The 20,664-nt window shown below is 38.5% G+C and overlaps 1 protein-coding gene across 1 annotated transcript in view; it reads left to right on the forward strand.

Moving 5' to 3' along the window:
• sema3d (sema domain, immunoglobulin domain (Ig), short basic domain, secreted, (semaphorin) 3D) overlaps positions 1-20,664 on the forward strand; it is a 216,130-nt gene that overhangs the window by 152,017 nt on the left and 43,449 nt on the right. Inside the window, exons 8-9 of the mRNA XM_061970443.2 lie at positions 8,657-8,793; positions 19,243-19,357. Coding sequence (XP_061826427.2) covers positions 8,657-8,793; positions 19,243-19,357 — 252 coding nt within the window. The remainder of the gene's footprint in view (positions 1-8,656; positions 8,794-19,242; positions 19,358-20,664) is intronic.

Genomic DNA, 20,664 nt, shown 5'->3' on the forward strand with positions numbered 1-20,664 from the left:
TGGCAATATAGTCATACTTGCCAACCCTCCCGGATTTTCCGGGAGACTCCCGAAATTCAGCGCCTCTCCCGAAAACCTCCCGGGACAAATTTTCTCCCGAAAATCTACCGAAATTCAGGCCGAGCTGGAGGCCACGCCCCCTCCAGCTCCATGCGGACCTGAGTGACGTGTTGACAGCCTGTTCTCACGTCCGCTTTCCCACAATTTAAACGGCTAATGATCGAGGGCGAGTTCTTGGTTTCTTATGTGGGTTTATTGTTAGGCAGTTTCATTAACGTCCTCCCAGCGCGGTAACAACATACAACAACAGCAGTCAAGTTTTCGTCAACCGTAAAGCAGTTGGTCTGCCGTAAACAGCAATGTTGTGACACTTTTAAACAGGACAATACTGCCATCTACTGTACATGCATATGTGACCCACCCATAATGTGTCACATTTTTGTGTTGATTTATTTATTTTATTTTGTGGTTTGAATTCGGTTTTGGAGCTGTCATTACACATTTATCAGTATTCACATTGGTCAGTAGGGGGCAGTAGGGCGTTTCTTCCCAATTGAATGCTATCACCTGCAGACCGGAAGTGTCTTGTCATTCTGATGAGCGCGACCAGTCTGTGAACAATTGAAACGTCCGGTGTGTTTTTTCCTCCTGTATAACAGGTTAGTTTTGGTGAATCAACTCACTGAATAATATCCATGTGATCTTTATAGGTTTAAGTACACATTCTGATGGTGGAGCCTAACTCTAAAGTGTTTGTGAGTTGTCGTTTGTATTTGTGAATGAATCCAGTGCACAGCTGCAGTAATCAATACAAAAAGGCGACGTGAGTGCGCAATGTTTGTATAGGAATTTCTGATCCTAATTCAGACTCCCAAATTAGAGCTCCCGTTTTCTTATTGATTTTATAATGTATATTTGCATAACGTGTGTGTTCTGAAATAGTGACAGAGAATAGAACAAGGCTGGACAATTCAACCCTTAACTCAACAATGAGTTGATGAGTGTTATGTGTGTGTATATGTGTAAATAAATGAACACTGAAATTCAAGTATTTTGTTTATTTATGTATATATATATATATATATATATATATATAGCCAAAAAAGAACAGAAGACGAAACGACATCATCTGGTACAACCCCCCATACAGCAAAAACGTCTCAACTAACATTGGACACAAATTCCTCAATCTGATTGACAAACACTTTCCCAAAGACAACACCCTAAGAAAAGTATTCAACAAGAACAACATTAAATTGAGCTACAGCTGCATGAACAATATACGACAAATCATCTCAAACCACAACAAAACAATTGCAAATGAGCCGTCGGCCCCCAGACAGAGCGACTCCAAAACCAACAAAGACTGTAACTGTCGAAAGAAACCTGATTGCCCTCTCAACGGGGGGTGCTTACAAACATCAGTTGTCTACCAATCTAAGGTAATACGCAAGGACATTAACACATCCGACACATATGTAGGATTAACCGAGGGAGAATTCAAAACCAGATGGAACAATCACAAGGCTTCTTTCAGGAACAAAAACCTGCGAAATACCACGGAACTCAGCAAACACATTTGGGACCTCAAAGACAATAATGTTGAATATTCAATAACATGGCAAATTCTTGCATCCAGCACACCTTACAATAGTGGTAATAAAAGATGCAACCTATGCTTGAAAGAGAAACTGTTTATTATTTACCGTCCAGACCTGTCATCCCTCAACAAGCGCAGCGAAATTGTAACAGCATGCCGCCATAGACGGAAACACCTCCTAGGTAACACATGAGCCAATCACCACGCCCCTAGGCCAGCCTGTACCCACCCACTCTGTGCCCTATATAAACCATGGTATGTGAATGCTCCCATTAAAATCTCCTGATGATTGAGGGTACCCCCCCTCATGAAACAGGCCTGTAGAGATGAAATAGTCTTGTGATTTTTTTCCCACAAATACATATATATATATATATATACATATATATATATATATATATGTAAAAAAATATATATATATATATAGCTAGAATTCACTGAAAGTCAAGTATTTCTTATATATATATATCTTAACCACGCCCCCAACTACGCCCCCCACCCCACCCCCGACCACGTCCCCCACCCCCCACCCCCCACCTCCCGAAATCGGAGGTCTCAAGGTTGGCAAGTATGAATATAGTGTATATATATATGTGTATATCTGATTCGGCCCGCGGGCCGTAGTTTGGGAACCCCTGCCTTAAACTATTCCAGTTGGGTTGTTGGCCCTGCCTTCATGGTTGAGTTAACGTTGATCTAATGTCAGCACAGCACTTAAACCTTCCGACAGTTCGAGACATGGCCTGGTGTCATGGTGGTCTGGTCCGACAATGAATGCTGTCTGATTGTCACACGTTCAAGTATTCCAGAAGTACTTTAGGCATGTAACATTTGAAGTACTCCCCAATCCTCTTGTCTGCCATTCGCACCTGTAGTGGTTGTATGACAAGCACGTTGTCGAAGCCCTCGATACCGACATCAGAACCCGACTCCACCTGACACGCGGGCAGTTCCAAGGCCGGCTGGCTTGCAGTGCACAGCTGCACGGACAGGCTGGGAATCATTGCAAAGTAAACAGAACTCCTTTTAAAGGGACATAAATAGTCTGGTAATCGCCGTGTGTGCTCATGACAAGATGATGTGCAGCGTAGGCTTATCTCGGGGGGGGGGGGTGTACTAAATCAGACCTGTTTGTAGTAATATAGTGTATTATTGTGACAAAAGTAGATGACAGTCATTCGCTAGAAAGAAGTCTGATGATTTCCAGCGTCCTCTGCAATGGACATTTCTGGCTATTTGTTTTCTAAAATTGTTTTGTTAAGTACATAACTCCACATGTGTTCATTTATAGTTTTGATGAGACAATCTACAATGTAAATAGTCATGAAAATAAAGAAAAGCCAATGAATGAGAAGGTGTGTACAAACTTTTAGGCGGTACTGTATATACACACACACACACATATATATATATATATATATATGCATGTGTGGGAAAAAAATCACAAGACTACTTCATCTCTACAGGCCTGTTTCATGAGGGGTTCCCTCAATCATCAGAAAATCTCCTGATGATTGAGGGAACCCCTCATGAAACAGGCCTGTAGAGATGAAGTAGTCTTCTGATTTTTTTCCCACACATGCATATATTGCGCTCTACCACGGTATCGAGCACTATTTTTTGGATAATCTTATTAAGACATATATATATATATATATATATATATATATATATATATATATATATATATATATATATATACATGTGTGTGTATATATATATATATATATATATTTAAAAAACTGCATTTAGTTTAGATAAAATAAGACTCATATATTGGAATATGGGATCCATTATTTAAATGTGTTTTAATTATTAAATGAACCTGAAATATGACTTATTTTACAAACCCCGTTTCCATATGAGTTGGGAAATTGTGCTAGATGTAAATATAAACGGACTACAATTATTTGCAAATCATTTTCAACCCATATTCAGTTGAATATGCTACAAAGACAACATATTTGATTTTTTTTGTTGTGCAAATAATCATTAACTTTAGAATTTGATGCCAGCAACACGTGACAAAGAAGTTGGGAAAGGTGGCAATAAATACTGATAAAGTTGAGGAATGCTCATCAAACACTTATTTGGAACATCCCACAGGTGTGCAGGCTAATTGGGAACAGGTGGGTGCCATGATTGGGTATAAAAGTAGATTCCATGAAATGCTCAGTCATTCACAAACAAGGATGGGGCGAGGGTCACCACTTTGTCAACAAATGCCTGAGCAAATTGTTGAACAGTTTAAGAAAAACCTTTCTCAAGCAGCTATTGCAAGGAATTTAGGGATTTCACCATCTACGCTCCGTAATATCATCAAAGGGTTCAGAGAATCTGGAGAAATCACTGCACGTAAGCAGCTAAGCCCGTGACCTTCAGTCCCTCAGGCTGTACTGCATCAACAAGCGACATCAGTGTGTAAAGGATATCACCACATGGGCTCAGGAACACTTCAGAAACCCACTGTCAGTAACTACAGTTGGTCGCTACATCTGTAAGTGCAAGTTAAAACTTTCCTATGCAAGGCGAAAACCGTTTATCAACAACACCCAGAAACGCCGTCGGCTTCGCTGGGCCTGAGCTCATCTAAGATGGACTGATACAAAGTGGAAAAGTGTTCTGTGGTCTGAGGAGTCCACATTTTAAATTGTTTTTGGAAACTGAGGATGTCGTGTCGTCCAGACCAAAGAGGAAAAGAACCATCCGGATTGTTCTAGGTGCAAAGTGTAAAAGCCAGCATGTGTGATGGTATGGGGGTGTATTAGTGCCCAAGACATGGGTAACTTACACATCTGTGAATGCACCATTAATGCTGAAAGGTACATACAGCTTTTGGAGCAACATATGTTGCCATCCAAGCAACGTTACCATGGACGCCCCTGCTTATTTCAGCAAGACAATGCCAAGCCACGTGTTACATCAACGTGGCTTCATAGTAAAAGAGTATGGGTACTAGACTGGCCTGCCGTAGTCCAGACCTGTCTCCCATTGAAAATATGAAGCCTAAAATATCAGAAGGGGGACTGTTGAACAACTTAAGCTGTAAATCAAGCAAGAATGGGAAAGAATTCCACCTGAGAAGCTTGAAAAATGTGTCTCCTCAGTTCCAAACGTTTACTGAGTGTTGTTAAAAGGAGAGGCCATGTAACACAGTGGTGAACATGTTCTTTCCCAACTACTTTGGCACGTGTTGCAGCCATGAAATTCTAAGTTAATTATTATTTGCAAAAAAATATAAAGTTTATGAGTTTGAACATCAAATATGTTGTCTTTGTAGCATATTCAATTGAATATGGGTTGAAAAGGATTTGCAAATCATTGTATTCCGTTTATATTTACATCTAACACAATTTCCCAACTCATATGGAAACGGGGTTTGTATCTTTGTGGAAAATATTGGACACAGTGTGTTGTCAAGCTTATGAGATGTAATGCAAGTGTAAGTCACTGTGACACTTTGTTTATTTTTTTTTATAAACGGCTGTGATGATAATATAAAATGAGGGATTTTTCATCACTGCTATGTTGGGATTCTTATTAATATTGATACCGTTGTTGATATTATTCTTATGCATATATGGACTTCGACTTAGACTTAGACTTCCTTTTTATTGTCATTCAAATTTGAACTTTACAGCGCAGATAAGAACGAAATTTCGTTGCATAAGCTCATGGTAGTGCAGGATAAAAAAAAGCAATAAGGTGCATATATAAATAAATAAATATATTTATTACTTATGTTTTATTATTTTATACATATATATATATATATATATATATATATATATATATATATATATATATATATATATATATGTATGTGTGGGGAAAAAAATCACAAGACTACTTCATCTCTACAGGCCTGTTTCATGAGGGGTTCCCTCAATCATCAGGAGATTTTAATGGAAGCATTCACATACCATGGTTTATATAGGGCACAGAGTGGGTAGGTACAAGCTGGCGTAGGGGCGTGGTGATTGGCTCATGTGTTACCTAGGAGGTGTTTCCGTCTGTGGCGGCATGCTGATACAATTTCGCTGCGCTTGTTGAGGGATGACAGGTCTGGACGGTAAATAATAAACAGTTTCTCTTTCAAGCATAGGTTGCATCTTTTATTACCACTATTGTAAGGTGTGCTGGATGCAAGAATTTGCCATGTTATTGAATATTCAACATTATTGTCTTTGAGGTCCCAAATGTGTTTGCTGAGTTCTGTGGTATTCCGCAGGTTTTGGTTTTCTGAAAGAAGCCTTGTGATTGTTCCATCTGGTTTTAAACTCTCCCTCGGTTAATCCTACATATGTGTCGGATGTGTTAATGTCCTTACGTGTTACCTTAGATTGGCAAACAACTGATGTTTGTAAGCACCCCCCATTGAGAGGGCATTCAGGTTTCTTGCGGCAGTTGCAGCCTTTGTTGGTTTTGGAGTCGCTCTGTCCGGGGGCCGACGGCTCATTTGCAATTGTTTTGTTGTGGTTTGAGATAATTTGTCGTAAATTGTTCATACAGCTGTAGCTCAATTTAATGTTGTTCTTGTTGAATACTTTTCTTAGGGTGTTGCCTTTGGGGAAGTGTTTGTCAATCAGAGTGAGGAATTTGTGGCCAATGTTAGTTGAGACGTTTTTGCTGTATGGGGGGTTGTGGAGCCCCCCTAAAATAGGCCTAACAACATCAATGGCACTAGCATTTACTTCATTTAAGATTATTTTTCAAGATATTGAGCAAAAAGGTCTCATATTTGTTTTTTCTACCAAGAAAAGTGCACTTGTTATTAATGAGAATATATTTATTTTAAGCTATTTTGGGGTTCATTGAGGTTAGCTAATTTTACTTGTTTTGAAAAGTCTTGACAAGCCACATTTTCTTGTTCTAATACCAAATGTGTTTGCTGAGTTCTGTGGTATTCCACAGGTTTTGGTTTTCTGAAAGAAGCCTTGTGATTGTTGGGAACAATCAATGAAAGAAGCCTTGTGATTGTTGGGAACAATCACAATATATATATATATATATATATATATATATATATATATATATATATACAGCAGCAGTAATCAAATGGTTCAACAACATCCAAGACAAACAACAGCACAACTTTATCTCCTTTGATATCGAGGAATTTTACCCTTCCATCACGCAAGACCTACTGACTCAAGCACTAGACTTCGCCTCAGACTACGACTCAATCACAGGCAACGAAAGAAACATCATCATCCACGCAAAAAACTCCATTCTCATCCACAACAGTACACCATGGCAAAAAAAGAACAATGCAACATTTGACGTCACTATGGGAAGTTTTGACGGAGCAGAAACGTGTGAACTCGTTGGGAGTTTCCTCCTCTCCCAGCTCGCTAGCCTCAATCTGAACCTTGGTATTTACCGTGATGACGGACTGGCAGTGTGTCGCGCCTCGCCAAGGAGCAGCGAGAATACCAAGAAGCGCATATGCCAAATTTTCAAAGAGAACGGCCTACGGATCACGATTGAAGCCAACAAGCAAACCGTCAACTTCCTTGACGTCACTTTCAACCTGAGAAATAACAGCTACCAACCATTCACGAAACCCAACACAACACTCCAATACGTGCACCATGACAGCAACCACCCACCCACCACCACGAAAAGAATACCTACCGGAATCAATAAAAGGCTATCGATGCTGTCATCTAGCAAAGCTGAATTTGACCAAGCAACCCCCCCGTACCAAAAAGCCCTTGATGAAAGCGGATACAATTTCACCCTCACCTATGAACCCACGCCAGGAAACCAGCCAAAAAAGAACAGAAAACGAAACGACATCATCTGGTACAACCCCCCATACAGCAAAAATGTCTCAACGAACATTGGACACAAATTCCTCAATCTGATTGACAAACACTTTCCCAAAGACAACACCCTAAGAAAAGTATTCAACAAGAACAACATTAAATTGAGCTACAGCTGCATGAACAATATACGACAAATCATCTCAAACCACAACAAAACAATTGCAAATGAGCCGTCGGCCCCCAGACAGAGCGACTCCAAAGGCTGTAACTGTCGAAAGAAACCTGATTGCCCTCTCAACGGGGGGTGCTTACAAACATCAGTTGTCTACCAATCTAAGGTAATACGCAAGGACATTAACACATCTGACACATATGTAGGATTAACCGAGGGAGAGTTCAAAACCAGATGGAACAATCACAAGGCTTCTTTCAGGAACAAAAACCTGCGAAATACCACAGAACTCAGCAAACACATTTGGGACCTCAAAGACAATAATGTTGAATATTCAATAACATGGCAAATTCTTGCATCCAGCACACCTTACAATAGTGGTAATAAAAGATGCAACCTATGCTTGAAAGAGAAACTGTTTATTATTTACCGTCCAGACCTGTCATCCCTCAACAAGCGCAGCGAAATTGTAACAGCATGCCGCCGCAGACGGAAACACCTCCTAGGTAACACATGAGCCAATCACCACGCCCCTAGGCCAGCCTGTACCCACCCACTCTGTGCCCTATATAAACCATGGTATGCGAATGCTCCCATTAAAATCTCCTGATGATTGAGGGTACACCCCTCATGAAACAGGCCTGTAGAGATGAAATAGTCTTGTGATTTTTTTTCCCACACATACATATATATATATATATATATATATATATATATATATATATATATATATATATATATATATATATATATATATATATATATATATATATATATATATGTATGTGTGGGAAAAAAAATCACAAGACTATTTCATCTCTACAGGCCTGTTTCATGAGGGGTGTACCCTCAATCATCAGGAGATTTTAATGGGAGCATTCGCATATATATATATATATATATATATATATATATATATATATATATATATATATATATATATATATATATATATATATATATATATATATATATATATATATATATATATATATATATATATATATATATATATATATATATATATATATGTCTGTCCACTGCAGATAATGCTGTTTCTCTCAAGTGGTTCCTAATTTTTTAAACACCTTCTTCTTGTCTCCGTGTCTTCAGAGGCCAAGTTCATATCTGCACACCCCATAGCGGACACCTACAACCCGGACGACGACAAGATGTACTTTTTCTTTCGGGAGGTGTCGTGGGAAGGAAACGACAAGAGCATTCTGTCCCGCGTGGCTCGGGTTTGCCAGGTGAGTGAGATGGATGGCGGGATGAGAGGAAGGGGGAGGAAGGACCAGCGCTAGAGACCAGGAGACATAACTCCTGGTGTCAGCTGATCGGATAAGGATCTTTGTGCCATCCGCTGGAGATCATGGTGCGAGGGGGGCCTTCCTCATATGGTCTTGTTTTGGAGTCCTTTCAACGGCGCTGCCGTCATGGGCAGTGAATCATGTTTTGAAGCAGGCTTGCACTGACGGTCCAGCTGCCTGCGTGGTCAGAGATCCATGTTGTTTATTGTAGGACGGCTGGCCGTTAGTAAGGTGATGTCAGGTTGATGCATCGTAATGCATTAGATGGATGGAGTTGTCATAGCAACAGTGATAATGCTTTTTACACCGTCTTGAAAGTCTGCTATTTTGCATCATTCAGCAAATCCACGTGCTAACTGACACACTGGTAAGATGCGCTCATACACATAACTGAAATCTTTGCACACATACTACTGAAATTGTTGTCTCTCACACGCACGTGTAAAAAGCACACACACACACACAGGTGAAATCTGTTTATACATACTAGTGAAAAATAATTCCAGGTGTGTGTGTGTGTGTGTGTGTGTGTGCGTGAGACAAAAACATTTCAGTTGTGTTTATAAGAGTGTTTCAGTAGTGTATGTAAGAATGTTTCAGTAGTGTTTATAAGAGTGTTTCAGTAGTGTTTATAAGAGTGTTTCAGTAGTATATGTAAGAGCATTTCAGTAGTGTTTATAAGAGTGTTTCAGTAGTGTATGTAAGAGTGTTTCAGTAGTGTTTATAAGAGTGTTTCAGTAGTATTTATAAGAGCATTTCAGTAGTGTATGTAAGAGCATTTCAGTGGTGTTTATAAGAGTGTTTCAGTAGTGTATGTAAGAGCATTTCACTAGTGTTTATAAGAGTGTTTCAGTAGTGTATGTAAGAGTGTTTCAGTAGTGTTTATAAGAGTGTTTCAGTAGTGTATGTAAGAGTGTTTCAGTAGTGTATGTAAGAGCATTTCAGTGGTGTTTATAAGAGTGTTTCAGTAGTGTATGTAAGAACATTTCAGTAGTGTTTATAAGAGTGTTTCAGTAGTGTATGTAAGAGTGTTTCAGTAGTGTATGTAAGAGCATTTCAGTAGTGTTTATAAGAGTGTTTCAGTAGTGTGTATAAAAGAAAAACATTTCAGTTGTTTATGTGAGAGCATTTCAGTAGTGTACGTAAGAGCATTTCAGTAGTGTTTACAAGAGTGTTTCAGTAGTGTATGTAAGAGTGTTTCAGTAGTGTTTATAAGAGTGTTTCAGTAGTGTATGTAAGAGTGTTTCAGTAGTGTATGTAAGAGTGTTTCAGTAGTGTATGTAAGAATGTTTCAGTATTGTTTATAAGAGTGTTTCAGTAGTGTATGTAAGAATGTTTCAGTAGTGTTTATAAGAGTGTTTCAGTAGTGTTTATAAGAGTGTTTCAGTAGTATATGTAAGAGCATTTCAGTAGTGTTTATAAGAGTGTTTCAGTAGTGTATGTAAGAGTGTTTCAGTAGTGTTTATAAGAGTGTTTCAGTAGTATTTATAAGAGCATTTCAGTAGTGTATGTAAGAGCATTTCAGTGGTGTTTATAAGAGTGTTTCAGTAGTGTATGTAAGAGCATTTCACTAGTGTTTATAAGAGTGTTTCAGTAGTGTATGTAAGAGTGTTTCAGTAGTGTTTATAAGAGTGTTTCAGTAGTGTATGTAAGAGTGTTTCAGTAGTGTATGTAAGAGCATTTCAGTGGTGTTTATAAGAGTGTTTCAGTAGTGTATGTAAGAACATTTCAGTAGTGTTTATAAGAGTGTTTCAGTAGTGTATGTAAGAGTGTTTCAGTAGTGTATGTAAGAGCATTTCAGTAGTGTTTATAAGAGTGTTTCAGTAGTGTGTATAAAAGAAAAACATTTCAGTTGTTTATGTGAGAGCATTTCAGTAGTGTACGTAAGAGCATTTCAGTAGTGTTTACAAGAGTGTTTCAGTAGTGTATGTAAGAGTGTTTCAGTAGTGTTTATAAGAGTGTTTCAGTAGTGTATGTAAGAGTGTTTCAGTAGTGTATGTAAGAGTGTTTCAGTAGTGTATGTAAGAATGTTTCAGTATTGTTTATAAGAGTGTTTCAGTAGTGTATGTAAGAATGTTTCAGTAGTGTTTATAAGAGTGTTTCAGTAGTGTTTATAAGAGTGTTTCAGTAGTGTTTATAAGAGTGTTTCAGTAGTATATGTAAGAGCATTTCAGTAGTGTTTATTTATAAGAGCATTTCAGTAGTGTATGTAAGAGCATTTCAGTAGTGTTTATAAGAGCATTTCAGTAGTGTATGTAAGAGCATTTCAGTGGTGTTTATGAGAGTGTTTCAGTAGTGTATGTAAGAGCATTTCAGTAGTGTTTATAAGAGTGTTTCAGTAGTGTATGTAAGAGTGTTTCAGTAGTGTTTATAAGAGTGTTTCAGTAGTATTTATAAGAGCATTTCAGTAGTGTATGTAAGAGCATTTCAGTGGTGTTTATGAGAGTGTTTCAGTAGTGTATGTAAGAGCATTTCAGTAGTGTTTATAAGAGTGTTTCAGTAGTGTATGTAAGAGCATTTCAGTTGTGTTTATAAGAGTGTTTCAGTAGTGTATGTAAGAGCATTTCAGTAGTGTTTATAAGAGTATTTCAGTCGTGTATGTAAGAGTGTTTCAGTAGTGTTTATAAGAGTGTTTCAATAGTATTTATAAGAGCATTTCAGTAGTGTATGTAAGAGCATTTCAGTAGTGTTTATAAGAGTGTTTCAGTAGTGTGTATAAAAGAAAAACATTTCAGTTGTTTATGTGAGAGCATTTCAGTAGTGTATGTAAGAGCATTTCAGTAGTGTTTATAAGAGTGTTTCAGTAGTGTTTATAAGAGTGTTTCAGTAGTGTATGTAAGAGTGTTTCAGTAGTGTATGTAAGAGCATTTCAGTGGTGTTTATGAGACTGTTTCAGTAGTGTATGTAAGAGCATTTCAGTAGTGTTTATAAGAGTGTTTCAGTAGTGTATGTAAGAGTGTTTCAGTAGTGTTTATAAGAGTGTTTCAGTAGTATTTATAAGAGCATTTCAGTAGTGTATGTAAGAGCATTTCAGTAGTGTTTATAAGAGTGTTTCAGTAGTGTGTATAAAAGAAAAACATTTCAGTTGTTTATGTGAGAGCATTTCAGTAGTGTATGTAGGAGCATTTCAGTAGTGTTTATAAGAGTGTTTCAGTAGTGTTTATAAGAGTGTTTCAGTAGTATATGTAAGAGCATTTCAGTAGTGTTTATAAGAGTGTTTCAGTAGTGTATGTAAGAGCATTTCAGTGGTGTTTATAAGAGTGTTTCAGCAGTGTATGTAAGAATGTTTCAGTAGTGTTTATAAGAGTGTTTCAGTAGTGTATGTAAGAATGTTTCAGTAGTGTTTATAAGAGTGTTTCAGTAGTGTTTATAAGAGTGTTTCAGTAGTATATGTAAGAGCATTTCAGTAGTGTTTAAAAGAGTGTTTCAGTAGTGTATGTAAGAGCATTTCAGTGGTGTTTATAAGAGTGTTTCAGTAATGTATGTAAGAGCATTTCAGTAGTGTTTATAAGAGTATTTCAGTATTGTATGTAAGAGTGTTTCAGTAGTGTTTATAAGAGTGTTTCAGTAGTGTATGTAAGAGCATTTCAGTGGTGTTTATAAGAGTGTTTCAGCAGTGTATGTAAGAATGTTTCAGTAGTGTTTATAAGAGTGTTTCAGTAGTGTATGTAAGAATGTTTCAGTAGTGTTTATAAGAGTGTTTCAGTAGTGTTTATAAGAGTGTTTCAGTAGTATATGTAAGAGCATTTCAGTAGTGTTTAAAAGAGTGTTTCAGTAGTGTATGTAAGAGCATTTCAGTGGTGTTTATAAGAGTGTTTCAGTAATGTATGTAAGAGCATTTCAGTAGTGTTTATAAGAGTATTTCAGTATTGTATGTAAGAGTGTTTCAGTAGTGTTTATAAGAGTGTTTCAATAGTATTTATAAGAGCATTTCAGTAGTGTATGTAAGAGCATTTCAGTAGTATTTATAAGAGTGTTTCAGTAGTGTGTATAAAAGAAAAACATTTCAGTTGTTTATGTGAGAGCATTTCAGTTGTGTATGTAAGAGCATTTCAGTAGTGTTTATAAGAGTGTTTCAGTAGTGTTTATAAGAGTGTTTCAGTAGTGTAGGTAAGAGTGTTTCAGTAGTGTGTATAAAAGAAAAACATTTCAGTTGTTTATGTGAGAGCATTTCAGTTGTGTATGTAAGAGCATTTCAGTAGTGTTTATAAGAGTGTTTCAGTAGTGTTTATAAGAGTGTTTCAGTAGTGTAGGTAAGAGTGTTTCAGTAGTGTATGCAAGAATGTTTCAGTAGTGTTTATAAGAGTGTTTCAGTAGTGTATGTAAGAATGTTTCAGTAGTGTTTATAAGAGTGTTTCAGTAGTGTTTATAAGAGTGTTTCAGTAGTATATGTAAGAGCATTTCAGTAGTGTTTATAAGAGTGTTTCAGTAGTGTATGTAAGAGCATTTCAGTGGTGTTTATAAGAGTGTTTCAGTAGTGTATGTAAGAGCATTTCAGTAGTGTTTATAAGAGTGTTTCAGTAGTGTATGTAAGAGTGTTTCAGTAGTGTTTATAAGAGTGTTTCAGTAGTATTTATAAGAGCATTTCAGTAGTGTATGTAAGAGCATTTCAGTAGTGTTTATAAGAGTGTTTCAGTAGTGTGTATAAAAGAAAAACATTTCAGTTGTTTATGTGAGAGCATTTCAGTAGTGTATGTAAGAGCATTTCAGTAGTGTTTATAAGAGTGTTTCAGAAGTGTATGTAAGAGTGTTTCAGTAGTGTATGTAAGAGTGTTTCAGTAGTGTATGCAAGAATGTTTCAGTAGTGTTTATAAGAGTGTTTCAGTAGTGTATGTAAGAATGTTTCAGTAGTGTTTATAAGAGTGTTTCAGTAGTGTTTATAAGCGTGTTTCAGTAGTATATGTAAGAGCATTTCAGTAGTGTTTATAAGAGTGTTTCAGTAGTGTATGTAAGAGCATTTCAGTAGTGTTTATAAGTGTGTTTCAGTAGTGTATGTAAGAGCATTTCAGTGGTGTTTATAAGAGTGTGTCAGTAGTGTATGTAAGAGTGTTTCAGTAGTGTTTATACGAGTGTTTCAGTAGTATTTATAAGAGCATTTCAGTAGTGTATGTAAGAGCATTTCAGTAGTGTTTATAAGAGTGTTTCAGTAGTGTGTATGAAAGAAAAACATTTCAGTTGTTTATGTGAGAGCATTTCAGTAGTGTATGTAAGAGCATTTCAGTAGTGTTTATAAGAGTGTTTCAGTAGTGTATGTAAGAGTGTTTCAGTAGTGTTTATAAGAGTGTTTCAGTAGTATTTATAAGAGCATTTCAGTAGTGTATGTAAGAGCATTTCAGAAGTGTTTATAAGAGTGTTTCATTAGTGTATATAAGAATGTTTCAGTAGTGTTTATAAGAGTGTTTCAGTAGTGTTTATAAGAGTGTTTCAGTAGTATATGTAAGAGCAATTCAGTAGTGTTTATAAGAGTGTTTCAGTAGTGTATGTAAGAGCATTTCAGTGGTGTTTATAAGAGTGTTTCAGTAGTGTATGTAAGAGCATTTCAGTAGTGTTTATAAGAGTGTTTCAGTAGTGTGTATAAAAGAAAAAGATTTCAGTTGTTTGTGTGAGAGCATTTCAGTAGTGTATGTAAGAGGTAATTCTGAATAACGGCCCCTCATACATTTGCACACGCCGCTGTTGAAAAAGAGGTGATTGCGCTGAAAAGACAGACAATAGACTGAGAATCCTCCGTCCATCATGTTTGTTCCATCCATCCATCCATCCATCTTCTTCCGCTTATCCGAGGTCGGGTCGCGGGGGCAGCAGCCTAAGCAGGGAAGCCCAGACTTCCCTCTCCCCAGCCACTTGGTCCAGCTCCTCCCGGGGGATCCCGAGGCGTTCCCAGGCCAGCCGGGAGACATAGTCTTCCCAACGTGTCCTGGGTCTTCCCCGTGGCCTCCTACCGGTCGGACGTGCCCTAAACACCTCCCTAGGGAGGCGTTCGGGTGGCATCCTGACCAGATGCCCGAACCACCTCATCTGGCTCCTCTCCATGTGGAGGAGCAGCGGCTTTACTTTGAGCTCCCCCCGGATGACAGAGCTTCTCACCCTATCTCTAAGGGAGAGACCCGCCACTCGGCGGAGGAAACTCATTTGGGCCGCTTGTACCCGTGATCTTGTCCTTTCGGTAGGTGAGGACGAGAATGTAGATCGACCGGGTTAGGGTTAACCCTAACCCTAACCCTAGGGCTAATTCTAACCCGAGCCCTAACCCTAACCTTAACCCTAACCAACTCTTTTTCTTTATGCCTAACCCTAACCCTAATCCTAACTTTAATCCTAATACTAACCCTGACCCCAACCCCAACCCTCGCCCTAACCCTAACCAACTCTTTTTCTTTATGCCTAACCCTAACCCTAACCCTAATCCTTATCTTAATCCTAATACTAACCCTGACCCCAACCCCAACCCTCACCCTAACCCTAACCAACTCTTTTTCTTTATGCCTAACCCTAACCCTAACCCTTATCTTAATCCTAATCCTAATCCCAAACCCAACCCTAACCCTAACCCTTAACCCCCACCCCCAACCCTAGCCCTAACCAACTCTTTTACTTTATGCCTAACCCTAACCCTAATCCTAACCTTAATCCTAATACTAACCCTAACCCCAACACCAACCCCAACCCTAGCCCTAACCCTAACCAACTCTTTTTCTTTATGCCTAACCCTAACCCTAATCCTAACCTTAACCCCAATCCTAATCCCAACCCCAACCCTAACCCTAACCCCAACCCCACCCCCAACCCTAGCCCTAACCAACTCTTTTACTTTATGCCTAACCCTAACCGTAATCCTAACCTTAATCCTAATACTAACCCTAACCCCAACCCCAACCCCAACCCTAGCCCTAACCCTAACCAACTATTTTCTTTATGCCTAACCCTAACCCTAATCCTAACCTTAACCCTAATCCTAATACCAACCCCAACCCTAACCCTAACCCTAACCCCAACTCCAACCCTAGCCCTAACCCTAACCAACTCTTTTTCTTTATGCCTAACCCTAACCCTAATCCTAACCTTAATCCTAATACTAACCCTAACCCCAACCCCAACCCCAACCCTAGCCCTAACCCTAACCAACTCTTTTTTCTTTATGCCTAACCCTAACCCTAATCCTAACCTTAATCCTAATACTAACCCTAACCCCAACCCCAACCCTAGCCCTAACCCTAACCAACCCTTTTTCTTTATGCCTAACCCTAACCCTAATCCTAACCTTAATCCTAATACTAACCCTAACCCCAACCCCAACCCCAACCCTAGCCCTAACCCTAACCAACTCTTTTTCTTTATGCCTAACCCTAACCCTAATCCTAACCTTAACCCTAATCCTAATCCCAACCCCAACACTAACCCTAACCCTAACCCCAACCCCAACCCTAGCCCTAACCCTAACCAACTCTTTTTCTTTATGCCTAACCCTAACCCTGATCCTAACCTTAATCCTAATACTAACCCTAACCCCAACCCCAACCCCAACCCTAGCCCTAACCCTAACCAACTATTTTTCTTTATGCCTAACCCTAACCCTAATCCTAACCTTAACCCTAATCCTAATCCCAACCCCAACCCTAACCCTAACCCTAACCCCAACTCCAACCCTAGCCCTAACCCTAACCAACTCTTTTCTTTATGCCTAACCCTAACCCTAATCCTAACCTTAATCCTAATACTAACCCTAACCCCAACCCCAACCCCAACCCTAGCCCTAACCTTAACCAACTCTTTTTCTTCATGCCTAAACCTAACCCTAATCCTAACCTTAATCGTAATACTAACCCTAACCCCAACCCCAACTCTAGCCCTAACCCTAACCAACCCTTTTGCTTTATGCCTAACCCTAACCCTAATCCTAACCTTAATCTTAATACTAACCCTAACCCCAACCCCAACCCCAACCCTAGCCCTAACCCGAACCAACTATTTTCTTTATGCCTAACCCTAACCCTAATCCTAACCTTAATCCTAATACTAACCCTAACCCCAACCCCAACCCTAGCCCTAACCCTAACCAACTATTTTTCTTTATGCCTAACCCTAACCCTAATCCTAACCTTAATCCTAATACTAACCCTAACCCCAACCCCAACCCTAGCCCTAACCCTAACCAACACTTTTGCTTTATGTCTAACCCTAACCCTAATCCTAACCTTAATCCTAATCCTAATCCCAACCCCAACCCTAACCCTAACCCTAACCCCAACCCCAACGCTAGCCCTAACCCTAACCAACTCTTTTTCTTTATGCCTAACCCTAACCCTAATCCTAACCTTAATTCTAATACTAACCCTAACCCCAACCCCAACCCCAACCCTAGCCCTAACCCTAACCAACTCTTTTTTCTTTATGCCTAACCCTAACCCTAATCCTAACCTTAATCCTAATACTAACCCTAACCCCAAACCCAACCCCAACCCTAGCCCTAACCCTACCAACTATTTTTCTTTATGCCTAACCCTAACCCTAATCCTAACCTTAACCCTAATCCTAATCCCAACCCCAACCCTAACCCTAACCCTAACCCTAACCCCAACCCCAACCCTAGCCCTAACCCTAACCAACTCTTTTTCTTTATGCCTAACCCTAACCCTAATCCTAACCTTAATCCTAATACTAACCCTAACACCAACCCCAACCCCAACCCTAGCCCTAACCCTAACCAACTCTTTTTCTTTATGCCTAACCCTAACCCTAATCCTAACCTTAACCCTAATCCTAATCCCAACCCCAACCCTAACCCTGACCCTAACCCCAACCCCAACCCTAGCCCTAACCCTAACCAACTCTTTTTCTTTATGCCTAACCCTAACCCTAATCCTAACCTTAATCCTAATACTAACCCTAACCCCAACCCCAACCCCAACCCTAGCCCTAACCCTAACCAACTATTTTTCTTTATGCCTAACCCTAACCCTAATCTTAACCTTAACCCTAATCCTAATCCCAACCCCAACCCTAACCCTGACCCTAACCCCAACCCCAACCCTAGCCCTAACCCTAACCAACTCTTTTTCTTTATGCCTAACCCTAACCCTAATCCTAACCTTAATCCTAATACTAACCCTAACCCCAACCCCAACCCCAACCCTAGCCCTAACCCTACCAACTATTTTTCTTTATGCCTAACCCTAACCCTAATCCTAACCTTAACCCTAATCCTAATCCCAACCCCAACCCCAACCCTAGCCCTAACCCTAACCAAATCTTTTTCTTTATGCCTAAACCTAATCCTAACCTTAATCCTAATACTAACCCTAACCCCAACCCCAACCCTAGCCCTAACCCTAACCAACTCTTTTTCTTTATGCCTAACCCTAACCCTAATCCTAACCTTAATCCTAATACTAACCCTAACCACAACCCCAACCCTAGCCCTAACCCTAACCAACCCTTTTTCTTTATGCCTAACCCTAACCCTAATCCTAACCTTAATCCTAATCCTAATCCCAACCCTAACCCTAACCCTAACCCTAACCCTAACCCCAACCCCAACCCTAGCCCCAACCCTAACCAACTCTTTTCTTTATGCCTAACCCTAACCCTAATCCTAACCTTAATCATAATACTAACCCTAACCCCAACCCTAGCCCTAACCCTAACCAACTCTTTTTCTTTATGCCTAACCCTAACCCTAATCCTAACCTTAACCCTAATCCTAATCCCAACCCCAACCCTAGCCCTAACCCTAACCAACTCTTTTACTTTATGCCTAACCCTAACCCTAATCCTAACCTTAACCCTAATCCTAATCCCAACCCCAACCCTAACCCCCAACCCTAACCCACACATTTTCAATGGGAGACAGGTCTGGACTACAGTCTAGCACCCGCACTCTTTTTCTACGAAGCCACACTGTTGTAACACGTGGCTTGGCATTGTCTTGCTGAAATAAGCAGGGGCGTCCATCACACATGCTGGCTTTTACACTTTGCATCTATAACAGTCCGGATGGTTCTTTTCCTCTTCGGTCCGGAGGACACGACGTCCACAGTTTCCAAAAACTATTTGAAATGTGGACTCGTCAGACCACAGAAACACTTTTTCCACTTTGCATCAGTCCATTTTAGATGAGCTCGGGCCCAGCAAAGCCTGCGAATTCTCTGGGTGTTGTTGATAAATGGCTTTCACTTTGCATAGTAGAGTTTTGACTTGCACTTACTCACCAACTGTAGTTACTGACAGTGTTTTTCTGAAGTGTTCCTGGGCTTATGTGGTGATATCCTTTACACACTGATGTCACTTTTTGATGCAGTACCGCCTGAGGGATTGAAGGTCCATAATATCATGGCTTAACGTGCAGTCTGCAGCTTTGTTGCGGCGATAAAACGTTGTTGTGCCTTTCAGAATGACGTGGGCGGGCTGAGGAGTCTGACCAACAAATGGACCACCTTCCTCAAGGCCAGACTGCTGTGCTCCATACCGGGGCCTGATGGAGTGGACACGCACTTTGATGAGCTGCGTAAGTTACTTTGAAGGGAAACTTGAAGCTCAAAGACAGATACAGTCGTGGTCAAAAGTTGTAAGGAACATAATGTCATGTTTCCAATCATTTCTACAACTCACATGGACAAAGATGAGACCTTCTGGAGGAAAGTTCGTTGGTCGGATGAAACAAAAATGGAGTTGTTTGGCCACAATACCCAGCAATATGTTTGGAGGAGAAAAGGTGAGGCCTTTAATCCCAGGAACGCCATGCCTACCGTCAAGCATGATGGTGGTAGTATTATGCTCTGGGCCTGTTTAGGTGCCAATGGAACTGCTGCTTTACAGAGAGTAAATGGGACAATGAAAAAGGAGGATTAGCTCCAAATTCTATATATATATATATTTTTTTTCAAGGTAAAAACTTTTTTAAATTTTTTTAAAACAATTTTAAACAATTTTAAAATTGTTTGATTTTTTTAAACAATTTTAACAATTAACAATATTTTTTAGGGTTAGGGTTAGGGTTACGGTTAGGGTTAGGGTTAGGGTTAGGACTAGGGTTAGGGTTAGGGTAATTTTTTTTTTTTAAAGTTAAAAAAAAGTTAAAAAAAGTTAAAAAAAAGTTTTAAAAAAAAGTTTTAAAAAAAAGTTTTAAAAAAAAGTTAAAAAAGTTAAAAATATTTAAAAAAATTAAAAATATTTTTAAAAAATTAAAAAAAATTAAATTTTTAAAAATAAAAATAAAAAAAATAAAAAAAATTGAAAAAATTGAAAAAATTAAAAAAAATGTAGACATTTTTAAAAAAATTAAAAATGTTTACAAAAATTAAAAAAAAAAATAAAAAAGTAAAAAAAAAAAAAAAAGTGTTTTAAGTTAAAACATGATTTTCAAAGTAAAAAAATGATTTTCAAGGTAAAAAAAAATTTTCAAGGTAAATTTTTTTTTTCAAGGTTAAAACTTTTTAACACAATTTTAAACAATTTTAAAATTTTTTGATTTTTTTAAACAATTTTAACAATTAACAATATTTTTTAGGGTTAGGGTTAGGGTTAGGGTTACGGTTAGGGTTAGGGTTAGGGTTAGGACTAGGGTTAGGGTTAGGGTTAGGGTTAGGGTTAGGGTTAGGGTTAGGGTAATTTTTTTTTTTTAAAGTTATAAAAAAAGTTTAAAAAAGTTAAAAAAAGTTACAAAAAAAGTTAAAAAAGTTAAAAATATTTTAAAAAATTAAAAATATTTTAAAAAAATTAAAAAAAATTAAATTTTTAAAAATAAAAATAAAAAAAATTGAAAAAATTTAAAAAATTAAAAAAATTTAGACATTTTAAAAAAAAATTAAAAAA

The sequence above is a fragment of the Nerophis lumbriciformis genome, linkage group LG10 (assembly GCF_033978685.3).
Source record: "Nerophis lumbriciformis linkage group LG10, RoL_Nlum_v2.1, whole genome shotgun sequence".
Taxonomy (NCBI): domain Eukaryota; kingdom Metazoa; phylum Chordata; class Actinopteri; order Syngnathiformes; family Syngnathidae; genus Nerophis; species Nerophis lumbriciformis.